The following is a 13,539-nucleotide window of genomic DNA, read 5'->3' as shown; positions in this document are numbered from 1 at the left end:
TGCCTCATAATCAGATCATGGTTTTTGCACGTTAAACCCCATCATTTTTCACAACTAGTCAACGCCTGACTTCTCGGACTCCCTAAGAACTTCAAGAATGTCTGAAAAATTGGGCAGTCAGAAAAAATTAATGCATGCCTTTACTGCGCTCAAGGGCTCAAATCACCACGACCATGTCCAAAATAGCTGTGAAGGCTCTTGAGTATGCTTATTAGGTATCTTGATGCTTGTACTGTGACAAGAGATGGTAGCGGGAGCGCGTGTATGATTAACGAACACATACCATGTGCCGTGACAGTGGCCTCTTTCCACTCTTGGTATGCTGCACCACAATACACTTTGTATGCTTGACTGTGTAATACCGCGGCAAAGCTGACTTTTGGGAACAGGCATTATACAACGTTTCTCAGACTTTTGCTGTGTTTTCCTCGCTTCGAAGCCATCAACGAGGATGACGAGAGCACTGGTCCGACGCTGTAAGATTATCAAAATGGTGGTGGCAGTGGCTTCAATTAATGCAGTTTAGGACCTGTTGTCATGGCATAAAGTAGGAAAAATCAAACGGCAAAGGGTTCCAGCGTCCAAAATTTCTGACATCCTCAGACATTGCCTCTATGGCTGAAAGATCGGGCACCCAAAAAGTGGGTCGTCGGCTATACTCAAGAATGAGGGTCTAAAAACATTTTCAAGATTGCTGCTTGGTCAAATTTGTTGCTTGGAAACCGTGTTTTTAGGCACTTAGCCAGATTAGTAGCAGACACTGAGGTTTCCACCTGGCACATGGTGTTGTAAAGATGCATGAAGAGACAGTACAGTACAGGTATTTGAGCTGATAGTGTCAGGTAGCCACCAGCTCCAGCAATGGACCGGGCCCATGACAGTGCCCCCTTTTCACTTTTGCTGTGCTTCACTGCAAAGCAAATATGTATTGCCGCAATACCTTATATGCTTCGCCCCATAACGTGGCTGTACTGTGGCGAGCTGACTGTAGGGAACCGACAAACATTTTGCTTAGTTCCATCCGCATTGCCACGTGTTGGCGACTATGCAAGAACATTGGCACAGCCGTTACGAATGCACAATGTGAGCGACAGTAAAATCTGGGTGATAAGAATTTAACGGGGTCGCGTGAGATATTTGTTATCACCCAAAATTTGTATCATCAAAACATATCAAAATGAAGGAAAAAATGAATTAACTTTTAAAATAAAAAATTCCTAACATTGATAACGTTCCTCGCTGCTGAATTTTCCCAGCTGTTACGTCGTGTTTTCGTGGCCCCGACCTAAATCCCATTGACTTTTACGTATTATGCTCCCCTTGATATGTGGCCAATCTGTAATGTTACTGCATCGTACGTTGTGGTTGAACGTGGCAGTCACGTAAATTTAGCTGTGCAGCCAGCTTCCATGTCGCAACAAGCGACCGGCATGTTGTAGTAAGCGACCGAAGTTTGTAGTAAGTGAACACAGTTTGCAATAAGGGACCAAAGTTGCACAAGCCAGGTGCTGCTGCATGTGTGCATAGAGCAGTTGGCGAAGCACCCGAAGCCTAGTGGGACCCATGCACACTGGCAAGATCCACCAAGTGTAGCGTTATTTTGGAGCCAGCAAGGGTCTTATATGCGTAGAATAATAGCTGGTTCTCTTAAATCAGCTTTGCCGCAATGGAGCCGTGTTATGCGGTGAAGCATAAGCAAAATATTGTGGTCAAGCATATTAAGAGTTGAAAGGTGGCCACTGTCACATATCATAATGGTTCGACACGGATGGATAAGGTGCTAAAGAGCAATAACGTCTTAGAATGATCGGAACATCATCAGTGAACCTGGCGCCGTTACCTGCAGTACTTACTTTGCTTGCGTTATCAATGCACTTTGTGCCGCCGTCCACACCTGTTTGTGTCACCGCAGTAGTCGTTCATACTGGCCGGATCAAGTTTCATAACACTAACAATGACACTGCGCTGCATGGAGATGAGCAATTGGCACAATGCTTACACATACTTTTTGGACAACTCCCAGTGGAGTTTCTGCGTGAATTTTTTTTCTTGCCCAAATCGTCAATGATCGCCTTCTAGAAGGCGTAAAAGAGCATGCACATGACCTCACGAATGTTTTTGCACGCCACTCAACACCTCAGCACGTCGAGTGCAAGGAGCGTTTGGCCGTTGTGACTGCTGCAGCAGTCATCGTTGCTGCAGTGGTGAATCAGGCTGTGATGTGGTCCAATCTTCTCGACAGGGGGACCAATGAGATTGCACAGCCGCGTGACGTAGCCGGTTGCTTGGAGACTATGGATCCTGCCCAGATCCCACTGTGCCGGCGTGTCTCTGCCAGTCGCTCCGCTGGCTTGGCCGCCACTGCCACTGTTGCTCACGCGTTGGAATGATCCGCAGCGGCACGGCAACGAATTCGGAGCAGCTGATGTTTTTTCATATTGTAAGGAATGTATTTTGGCCAAGAAATGTTGCAAATTCGTATCACACTGATATTCGTACCAGCCATGATCGTATCACTGGGGTTTTACTGTAGTAAGCACCGTTCAAGAAACAGCGTGATTGCTCTGTAACTTTGTAGTAAAACACGTTCTAAATACATCTTGATTTTTTGGGGGGCGCGGGTTCAAATACTTCGATAGTAAAGATGCCTTTAGAATCGAATCGAATACCAACCGATTAAAAGTTTACAATATTCGCACACCACTACATAAAACCTTGAACAAATCATAAATGTACACTTACCTGCAGCCTGTCCCACCATTTCTGCTTGATTGCTTCCCTTCGTTCAGGCACAAGCTTGTACTGAATCACTTCCTCTAGTTCAGCCAACATCTGCACTTGCACCATAGCCTGTATTATGGTGAAATAACGAAATGAAAACGTCAACTATAACTTATTACAGTTAAACCTGCTTATAACGAACCTCCATATAACGAATTCCCGGATATAACGAAGTTTTTCTATTCCCCTCCGTTACTCCATAGAAGCACTCGTATTTGAGACCTCTACATAACGAAGTGGCAGCGGGAGACCCCCTCGAAATAACAAATTTTCCCTCCCGACAACCTAGAGATTTCACCCGAAATTTTGTCATTTTTATGCAAGCGGTAACCGGAAGCACCTTCTCCGCTGCGACAAAATGCGAAGCGGCGGTGTCGCACTTGGCACGCTAGATTCACGGCGACTGTGAGGTGAGAGTGAGCGCACGTGTGTGTGCATGCGAGCGTGCGCGAGGCGGGCCTGCATCCCTCGACCCGGCGATCTTGCCATCGTGGGCGTGACCTTTCCCCCCCCCTTCATACAAACCTGATCCCGCCGCTTGCTGCAGCTGGCCTAGCCCACCAAGCCGGCACTCTCCTTTGCCAGTTGATGTTGCCGAAGTAAAAAAAAAAAAAATTTTTTTTCAACGCGCTGGCAGCGCCACTCTTTGGTTACTGCGTAAGTCTCTGCGCTTCACTTCACTAACCTGACACTAGGTGACACTATACGACGCCATCTGTAGTGTATTGGGAGTAAATCTTGAGCGATAGTTGTATTTCTGTATGAAAGCATGAGGTGCACGGTACTGTAAAGGATTTTTTTCCCTCTTTTTTGGTCACGGAAAATGGGTGCGCATTGCAATCGAGGGTGCGTTAGAATCGAGTAAATACGGTAAGCGTTTCTTTTTCGAATTTTCGTGCCAAACCTGCATAACGAAATCCTCTTTATAACGAAGTTTTTGGGGAATTTGTCAATTTCGTTATATCCAGGTTTAACTGTACCATAAAATTCAGAGCAAGCGCCCTCCCTCAAGCAAGTCGAAATTACCGGCAATGTCAGGGGGGGCGCTATCCCGGAATGCAAGTTGGCAACGACAAAATTTTCCCGCAAAAAAAAAGAAGCCCAGAGGGAATAGCATTAAAATTTTATTGAACATGAACTTTATTAGGCCAAATATTTGTTAGTGGTGTTTATCACTCTCAAAACCACCGTAAGAACTACAGAAAGAGCGCATCGACGCTGCACCGACGCGTTGCCGCGACCGGCGACACGAACATTGGTTATGCAGCTTCTATTCCAGGCAAAATTATGTCCGCTAGAGTAAAGTGACGCGTAATCTCCACTTTATTAAAAACCATGTCCACGGTGAAACATTTAGCACTAATGAGAGTTCCAATACAAGTCACGCTCAGCTGCAGTGCATGGCTACCGACGGCGGACAGCGAACCGTGGCTCAGCCATGCTCGCATCGCAGCTGGTGGCGCCGCAAATATCAGCATGTTTTCTTCATCGTGTGAAATTATTGCGACGAGAGCGTAAAGCGGCAACGACGGTAACAAAATATTGCTGCTAAGGAGCGTCGGCAGTTTGTTCTGAAGCGCCGTCTCCTACAGATTCGAAGTGAACTGGAAAAGGCCTAGTGACGATATCGGTGGCGAGCGATAAGCAGCGGTGAAGCTGCCGGCGACGCCAGAGCGTAGCTGCGACCACTCCTCTGTCGCCGAGTGGTCACGTCGCGGTGCCACAGGGAAATCCTCTGTGCCGTGTGAGAGGCAGATCTCGCCGTCGGCCGGCGGTCCGTGAACTACAGACAACACCGTGCTACAGACCGCCAGCCGCAGTTCGCCCCGATGCGCACGTGTGGCCACTGGGGCGCCCGGGTGTGACTTGCCGAATTTGCCATTATTTTCGTGGACTGGATGTGGCAGGCCAGTGTTAGTGGGGAGCAAGAGGGGGGAAGGGGTGGGGGGGGGGGGGCGCTTTTCCAGAATGGTGCGGAAATTTGAAATTAGCAGTGAAGTTACGGGGGGGGGGCTCTTGCACAGGTGGGGGCGCTTGCTCGGAATTTTACGGTATATATATATATATATATATATATATATATATATATATATATATGTATGGTCCACTTTTAAAAGGAACAAATATAAGTGAGGAAGTTGCGAATTTATCTTTCTCGCAAGTCTTGAAACACTGCTTTGCCACAGATGGCTTAAAGTATGTGGGGCTGGCTCTTCTCTACGTGCACGCACAACAAATTGTCACTTTTTCTGCTGCTAGTGGAGCCGGAGCACGATGAGACAGCGAGCCGTTCTTCTGATCCCCTTAACAGTGGACTGCACCATACATTTCAGGTATTATCTACCAGGAGTGTACGAACAACAAATATCAGATTTTGAATCAAATACCAAATCGAATCCAATGAAAAAAAAAAGAAGCCAAATATTTATTATCAGAAAATTTAACACTAACTTTGATGTTAATGAATTTGTGCAAGAAAATCAGATGTTGCACATGCTTCGGAGTGTACTTTTGTTAGTAACTCTTCCAGCTGGCTATTTAACAATGGATGGAGATGTTCAATATTGTCTACTATTATTAACTGTCACCTACTGCTATTATTACACCAAATCAATCAGCCAGCACCGATTGCAGCCATGGAAAATATTTTATCAATAGGCTGTCTACCTAACGCTCCACAAAAATGTTTATTTCTTTCTTTTTTTATTCCCTTGAGGTGGGTTCTGTGGGTCACTGTTAGCACATTAAGGCCAATCCATGTGACAGACAAAAGTGCAAATTGCACATCATCTGATTTGATGTCATCGCTCGGCACTTATCTACTGTGAGGATAGCACAGCTTGACCACAGCCGGAAACAACAGTAAAAAGCAGGTGCTTTTTCACTCTTGGGTTCAGTGTCGCCTACTTTCACCAACCAGCCCAAGCAGCTACTCTGCCGTCTGCTACCTGCCAAGGGTTCTGAAGCCAGAAAGGCAGAAGTTTACAAGACATGCCCCACTTTTTCTCTGTCAACTCTGTTGTACATGGGAATGCATTTGCAACCGAAATGGCCTGTAGACTGGTCCTGTGACATTTGCATGCCCATCGAATAAATTCAGAGCTAGTGCAGTGATGGGTTGCATAAAGCTGTAAGAAGAGACTGATGCATGTCCACGGATGGCACCCAGAACCAAAGGCTATGGAAAGAAGGAACACGAAACTAGCCCGTAACAGGAGGCAGGACATTCACGCACGGTTGAATGGCACGCATAGTCGTACGAAAACAATGGGCAGTCAAATGGGTTTGCAAATGACAACCAGAGGGATTGTTTCATTAATTGTATATTCTTGGAGTCAACACCAACAAAAATCTCCTGGAGCTGTATTTTACATCAATAATTTAAAAATTTTTTTCCTTTCTTCTAGCATTTGGCAAATTGCATGTTCAGTTGCCGACTGATACTTTGAATGCCTGATTTTCAGGCCTGCAAGATTATTTCACCTTTTGAAACAGCCATGCATGCAATGTTGCATAGGTGGCAGCCATGAGCAATGTTAGTGCCACTCTACATCCTTTCCTTCGTCGGCAGCAAAACATTTTGTTTACCGTATTTACTCGCATAATGAATGCACTTTTCTTCCTGAAAAATATGCGCAATGTTGGGGGGTGCGTTCATTATGTGGGGTAAAATTTTTAGCAATTTTTTTTCCCGCAGCCTACTCTAAAAAGTCCCAATTTCGCCCGAAAGGTGAACCATCGATTGCGAGAGCAAGTACGAAGACAGCTATACGAAGTGAGCATAGTATTTTTATCAGCCGTATAATCTTGTAAAGATTGACTAACTATGTAGATTAACAAGCAGAGTGTCAGCGCGCACAGGCAAACATAAACACATCACACTTGATGACTGCAGACACTCGCTGTCAAAACGCTGGCGTGAGCAACAGCGAGCGAAATAAGCTTCGTGCCGTGTATAGCATCAAAGCAAAGTGAGCGGCGAGAACGGAGCACACGCAAAGGTATAAGCCGCCATTGCACCTAGACTCAGACCCTAAACAGATTGCTTTCAAGATAGGACGCACGCAACCGCGCAATGCGCAGTTGCTGCGCCGCTCCCCTCCCTCCGGCGCCATGTGCGCGACAGAATATGGCGCGTTTCCTTCCCGCTTTCCTCCCTCGAACGCGAGAGATTGAGCTGCAATCGTCGGCACCAACGGCGAAAATGCGCCTGGAGTATCCATATGATTGCTATCGCAATAAATGTAGGTGACGCACGGTACGATTCGGCGTCCGATAAGGCATCCGATACAATCGTATCTGCCGGATGCCATATCAGTCTCCGAATTGCACCGAGTCTCTCCTACTTAACGGTAGCAAGTTCCGAGTGGGATCATTATGCGATGAAAAGAAAAAAACACACTTCTTGATAGGAAAGTGGGGGGTGTGTTCATTATGCGAGTGCGTTCATTATGCGAGTAAATACGGTACTTTTTGTGCACTGGTAAAGCTCTGGAAGAAGCATTTTATGAGTGTGCTTTTCTGTTTTCAGGAAGAACAACAAGTTGATTCAGGGAAAAACAAAGATATATTACAATAACAGAGCCCCTAACACTGAAACTTTACCTGTTCACAGCAGACCTGCTTGCAACATCATTGGCATAAACAATGTTCCTATTTCTGAAAAGGGATGTTCCAGGACTAAACCACGTCTTGGAAAGTGATGTGCCTGCATTCATTCGCATGAGGGGTGCCTAACTGCTTTGTGCTTTGGCGGCACTACAACAGATGGCGCATGGGTTGCTGGAAAGCTTCACTGTATGGAGGCTATACGAATTAATCGAGAAACTAAATAGTAGATGCTCAAGTTGCAAATTTAATTATTTAATTTGTAATTGAGTGTCAATGCACCCCTATTACTCAAGTATACCAATAAAGATAGGGCAAACAATTAGCTAAATTTCAGTATATTGTAGTAAAAAAAAAAGTTTCACATTGCAAGTATCTGCATCATTCATACACACCCCATATGCTCGGCTATAACTTTCTCCAACCATGGCAGTAAGGTCTGTGTCTATCAGGTCTCTTGCTTTGTCAATGAACTGAAACAAACAAAAGCACACATGAAGAGAAGAAATTAATGCACCTGTAAACAGAAAGATACTACTAACTGCTTTCTACTCAAAATATGGAGAATCTATGTCCTAAGTATGTGTCACACCAATTATGGAGTTGGAGCACAAAGCTAGGTAAAGCACGAACAAGCCCTTTGGCACTTACAGCTGTATGTTTACATGTGGTTTAAGAAAACACTTTTCAAGTCATTTAACCTTCTTTGCACAAAGCTTTTTGTGAGGTCAAAAAAAAAAAAAAAATGACATCACGAAAGTGGGCTCCTGTAAGATTTGTAGACCTGTTTTTGCCATCTGACCTTGAAAGGCTAAATGCCTGCTGCACAGACAACAGCATAAAGAATGGTTATTCAACTCCAAATGCCAAATGACTTCACCATCCTTTCACTGAGATGAAGCTACTTTGATTTCGCATCAATGCAGATGATGCCTACCGATTCATTCTGGATAAAAACTGCAGCAGCACACTGAAAAATCCTATCTCTGTGTGAAAGTTGAGCTCCAAGAAATAGGTGTGTGCCAATACCAAATAGTAGACTTCAAACTGAATTTCAAATTAAATCAAGGAAAGAACAATGAATATTGATTATAAGACATCTTTTTATACAACTTATTGCTTCCAAATATTGGGCTAAAATATATGGTGCTGCACACGCTCAGGAGTCTCCTAGCATTGCCTAACAAGAATGTTGAAAAGGTATCAGTAACTTAGGTACACAAAGAAATCGTGGTATACAGGACAGTCTACTCTTATTAAAGGGAACGCCAAATTAATATGCCAGCATTAATTACAGCTCAGTTCTAGTTCATGAAGGCCTGGAAAGTATTTTTTTTATCAATATAATTTCTGTTGAATAGAATCAAGTGCTTTTATTACCTCTGAAACTAATGAATTAGTGACGTTCTGATGTACTGACTACCAACGAGTTTCTGTCTATAGTGGACTTGTGTTTTGCGACAATCTTTTAATTCTTGCAAAGAAAGTTTTGCTTTACAGTTTTTATCCAAGATACAGAAGAGCTATTCCCTCTTTATGGAAGGTGGGCTATCGTAAGGCCAATCTGTTTCATTGTCGGGCTCGGCATGATTGACCACCTGTGAAAGATTTTGAAAACTTAAGAGTCACGGCAAGTTTGCGCCGTGACCCTGAGCTTCTTATAGCCTGGATATTGCTTAGAAATGCAGGGTCCGAGAAAAAGCCATATCTCAAGAGATGCATCATTCCCTCATACCTGCTGTGCACCTTGGAAGTTTTCCTTGTGTACGGCAAGGACTGCTTGGTGAAAGGCACTGTCGGTGGTTTCACGAGGGATCACCTGCACATACTCCTCCATGGTGTCCCACTTTTCTGCAAACACCAAGCAGAACAAGAGTTAAAGGGATACGGACACAAAATCTGAAAATTTAACGAAAATGCTGAAAATGAATCCTCAGTGTGTGATTACTCCGAAAAGAAGTAGTCACTTAGCTCATTTTTGAGCCGATGGCTTTATTTTTTTTGGCGTTTTTGTGAGCGCGCGCCTCGTCGCCCGACCCGCGGAAGTTGGAAGGCGTGACGTCACGACACCCTCGTCGGATAGCCAGCCAGCCAGCCGCGGTCATTCGAAGCGCACCGACGCTGCCATCGTGAGCATGAATTCGAGTTCTGGTGCCTCTACCAGCGATGAGTACACGTCTGAAGACAAGGACCATTCCAACTTGGCAAAAAATATTACCGTTTACGGTTACGAGCTTTCCGTGTCAAGCGACGAAGAAGAGCAGGCAGCCGTGGAAGTGCCGGTCAGGTTTTCGCGAACCGTAGCGTGAAGATTTCGCTCTGCACCAGACACTTGTGCAAGAATTATTTGGCATTTCCTCTGTAAACTTGCTTTTTCAAGAGCGCACACAGGCGAGGCAGCTGCGGGGTACTTCAGCACTGCGTGAGTGACTCAATAGTAGTTTATGCCGTCGGCGTGAGCAACTGCTGTGAGGTGTCCTCCGAGACTCACGTCCACTTCGCCAGCCGCCCGACAGATGGCAGCACCTGTCTGGAGTTCTTGCCAGTTTTTCTCGCTTTTGGCCTGTGGAGAAGCAGAGCTGTGTGTGTGTCTGCCCTGCTGCCATGTAGGACTGATCTCGTGAGTCGCGCTCGCGCGCACTAGCCATGTGTTAATTTACTATGCTTTGCGAACATTTTTAAACCACTCACAAACCTAGGTTTCTAGGTTTGCGAGTGGTGGCGCTGGTTAACACTCCCAGGGTTAGTTCCTAGTTCTGAAACATAAATACCCCAGAAAGTGGATGGGAAAACGGCTCCGCGGTAGCTTAATGATAAGAGCATCGCACGCGTAATGCGAAGACGTGGGTTCGTTCCCCACCTGCGGACAGTTGTTTTTTCATCCGTTTTCATTTCCATAATTTATCAGTTCTTTAATTCCATTAGTAAGGATAAGTAATTTCCCCTGTGTTGTCATTTGTTGGCTTCTTATGATATTGGGTGATTGGAAATTTTTCCCTTTCCTTGCACCTTCTCCACCTCACAGATTTCCACAGAACTGATTTGCCACATTCGGTGTCCCTATGCTTCGAGTTCCCAAGTGATTTGCCCGCGTGCTGTGATCTGCTAGCTTACTCAGCTCTGAGTGTAATACAAGTGCTTGCGAATGTCATTGGCCCCAAGATAAATCCCTAAACCAGGACAAGAGTTGCTTCAACTGTAAAAAAAAATTATGGGGTTTTACATGCCAAAACCACGATCTGATTATGAGGCATGCGGCAGTGGGGGACTCCAGAAATTTGGACCACCTGGGGTTCTTTAACGTGCACCTAGATCTAAGTACATGGGTGTTTTCACATTTTGCCCCCATCTAAATGCAGCCGCCATGGCCGGGATTTGATCCCGTGACCTCGTGCTTAGCAGCTCAACACCATAGCCACTAAGCAACCACGGCAGGTCTCTTCAACTGTGAACCTTCCTTTCTGAAAAGCCTGTATGGGGTTTCCCTTGCAGCTTCATGCTGCTGCTTCATGCTGCTTTCCTGTCAGTGTGATGTGAAAATTTTCCCGTTTGTAACATTCCTTGCGAATTTCTGCAGAACTGATTTGCCATATTGAAAATCTTAACAGGAAAAGTGGAATATTTTATTAGGCCTAACAGCATCAAAACAGACAACTTACTTGAAGGACAGCAACAAATCATCATTGCAAACAGTTTATCGTGCTGACATTAACATTTTAACACTCCAAGCAACAGCTGTTTTTACAAACGCAATAAAAAGCGCCCCAACTTCAATGAATATTATTTCAAGCAAATGTCACATTAGCCCCACAACCACAAAAAATATAGTGTTGGCCCCCTGTGTCACAAATGTTTACTGAATTTTGAATTCTGGGGTTTGACGTGCCAAAACCACGATTTCATTATGAGGCACGCTGTAGTGGGGGACTCCGGATTAATTTTAACCACCAGGGGATCTATAACGTGCCCCCAATGCACGGGACACGGGCGTTTTTGCATTTTGCGCCCATGGAAATGCGAACGCCCCGGCTGGGATTTGATCCTGCGACCTCGTGCTTAGCAGCGCAACGCCATAGCTGCTAAGCCACCGTGGCGGGTCACAAATGATTATAAAATACTAGTGTCGTCATAATTTAGGCGAGTTAAAGAAAATCTCAAAATCTTGTTTGGCCCTGCAGTGTCTTCAATGCATCCTAAGAACACTTATTTCAAAGAAACCATCCAAGTTAGTGTTACAAACTTCATGGCTTTCAAGGTCACATCAAGCAAGCCAAAAACAGTTGATGGGAGGATTATTCATAATGTATGAATAAAAATGGGAACATGCTCGATATCCAGGTTTCTCTGTATGCTGACAAGCGTCACCACAAGTTATTTGCCATTAGGTCAATTATAATCTTTATAAATTACAATTGTAATCAATTATAAATGTGCACAATTTTAATGTTGTTTTACACCATATCCTATTTGGGTTTTGGTAAGTCAAACAAAACTGGCTATTCCATGAGTTTGAATAAGTGTGTGTGTGTGGCACACACATGCATGCAACCACACATACATGAGAAGGGGTAAATTATTTGTCCATTGTCAGCTCACCAAGGCCCCAAGCAGCTGCTGATGCCATGCGAGCCATCTTTTGTTGGTTGCTGTTTGAACTATTGCTCCAGTTTCCACTCGCCAACTGGTAAAGCTGCTCCCTGTGGATAAAGAAAAAACATTGCTGTTTGAGCATTGCTGCTAGATGGGACCTTATCTGTTGCGCAAGGCCAACCATGTCAAGTGATACGTACCACTCGCCAAGAACTTCCAGGCATCTCATCTGACCCAAGATAAGCTCCACATCGTCTGGCTTCTGCTCTCGTGCCCTTCCATAGACTCTCAGTGCATTCTCCCAATCGTGCAGCTTTTCATACCAGCGCTCCTTCACTCTCTGCAGACAGTGGGGCACATGTCAGTTCGGGAAATTTTGTAGGAAAAAAAGTAACAAGCCAGTGCAACTAAGTTATTCCTCTGAAAACTCTTACGAATGCACTTCTATGAACAGTGCACTGGCCGAATCAGGAAATAAGAGCAATACAGCACCCACACGAGCACAAAGAAGAAGAAGAAAGCAAAGAAGACAACCAACCAGGTCTGTTGCATGACACTTGGTTGCATATTCCAAGACACCAGCAGCAGCTTCAGGCTGCTGCAACTTGTTGTTGATGCTGCCCAAGGAAGCAAAACAAAAAAATGCTTAGAGAAATGAAACTCCATCCAACAAATTTCCCAGACAACAGATAAAAGCTGATGAGAAGCAAAAACAGGTTTGAAAATGTCCTGCTGGTACTATTTCAGCAAATGAAATTTTCAAAGTTTGTTCCGACAACATGTCTCTGTTCCAATCATTAATTGAAGAGTGTAAATGTTGCGCCTGCGCTGAGACTGCATTGAGGTTCAGCACCTGTCCTGCCTTTTTTTCAGGTCTTGTTTTTTTCACGCTGTTTTCCTGTTATGAAGCCATACCAACAAGCTCAAGTTCAGACCCTTTTAAGGTTCTGTTAATCCCTTAAAGGACCTTAATGACCTCAGCTCGTCATGAGTAATCACTTTTTGGCTTCTCACCAGTTCACCTCATCATGGGTATTCTGCCACTTTCTGAATGGCTTTTGACAAACAGAGGGCGTCAAAGGATGTTTTTCCATTTACAACATAGATGGCAGTAGCCGTTTTAATTTCTGCACTGTTATTGGCAGCAGGTCTTCCTTGTGTTCTCAGGTCGCCCTTCTTGCTTTCAAACAAACATGGCATCATCTGTGCGGTGTTTTAGTGACAACGCCTCTAGACGACCATGTAAGTGAAGACAAAAAAAAAAAAGAGTTCACAGAACCCCTGAAGTAATACTTCTTAATTTCATGTACCTAATCAGAGCTTCCAACACCTCAGTAGTAGGACCTCTGTGAAATTCGTCCTCCTTGTAGTGGAGTGCCTTCGCATATGCTCGACATTTCATGGCACGCTCACCAAGCAACTTCTGATCAAGTGGAAGGGGACCCTGCACAGAAAATAAGATGCACTGGCTAAGCACATTACAACTGCAAAAATTGTTAAAACATATTGAAAGCAGGGTGCTTAACCAAATCTGAACCGAAAACCGTACCCGAACTGGAA

The 13,539-nt window shown here is 44.7% G+C and overlaps 2 protein-coding genes across 2 annotated transcripts in view; one reads left to right on the top strand and one right to left on the bottom strand.

The window, feature by feature from the left end:
• The window catches only part of LOC119446831 (septin-1), a 610,438-nt gene that overhangs the window by 308,379 nt on the left and 288,520 nt on the right, over positions 1 to 13,539 (top strand). The gene's annotated exons all lie outside the window — the stretch shown is intronic.
• Positions 1 to 13,539, bottom strand: part of LOC119446821 (serine/threonine-protein kinase mTOR) — a 246,829-nt gene that overhangs the window by 113,276 nt on the left and 120,014 nt on the right. Inside the window, exons 27-33 of the mRNA XM_049664437.1 lie at positions 13,290 to 13,423; positions 12,518 to 12,596; positions 12,180 to 12,319; positions 11,986 to 12,086; positions 9,125 to 9,240; positions 7,785 to 7,862; positions 2,743 to 2,850 (exon numbers count right to left, since the gene is read on the bottom strand). Coding sequence (XP_049520394.1) covers positions 2,743 to 2,850; positions 7,785 to 7,862; positions 9,125 to 9,240; positions 11,986 to 12,086; positions 12,180 to 12,319; positions 12,518 to 12,596; positions 13,290 to 13,423 — 756 coding nt within the window. The remainder of the gene's footprint in view (positions 1 to 2,742; positions 2,851 to 7,784; positions 7,863 to 9,124; positions 9,241 to 11,985; positions 12,087 to 12,179; positions 12,320 to 12,517; positions 12,597 to 13,289; positions 13,424 to 13,539) is intronic.

The sequence above is a fragment of the Dermacentor silvarum genome, chromosome 3, assembly GCF_013339745.2.
Source record: "Dermacentor silvarum isolate Dsil-2018 chromosome 3, BIME_Dsil_1.4, whole genome shotgun sequence".
Classification (NCBI taxonomy): Eukaryota; Metazoa; Arthropoda; class Arachnida; order Ixodida; family Ixodidae; genus Dermacentor; species Dermacentor silvarum.
Note: the sequence above shows the minus strand (reverse complement) of the source record. Positions and strands in the feature narration are given on the sequence as shown.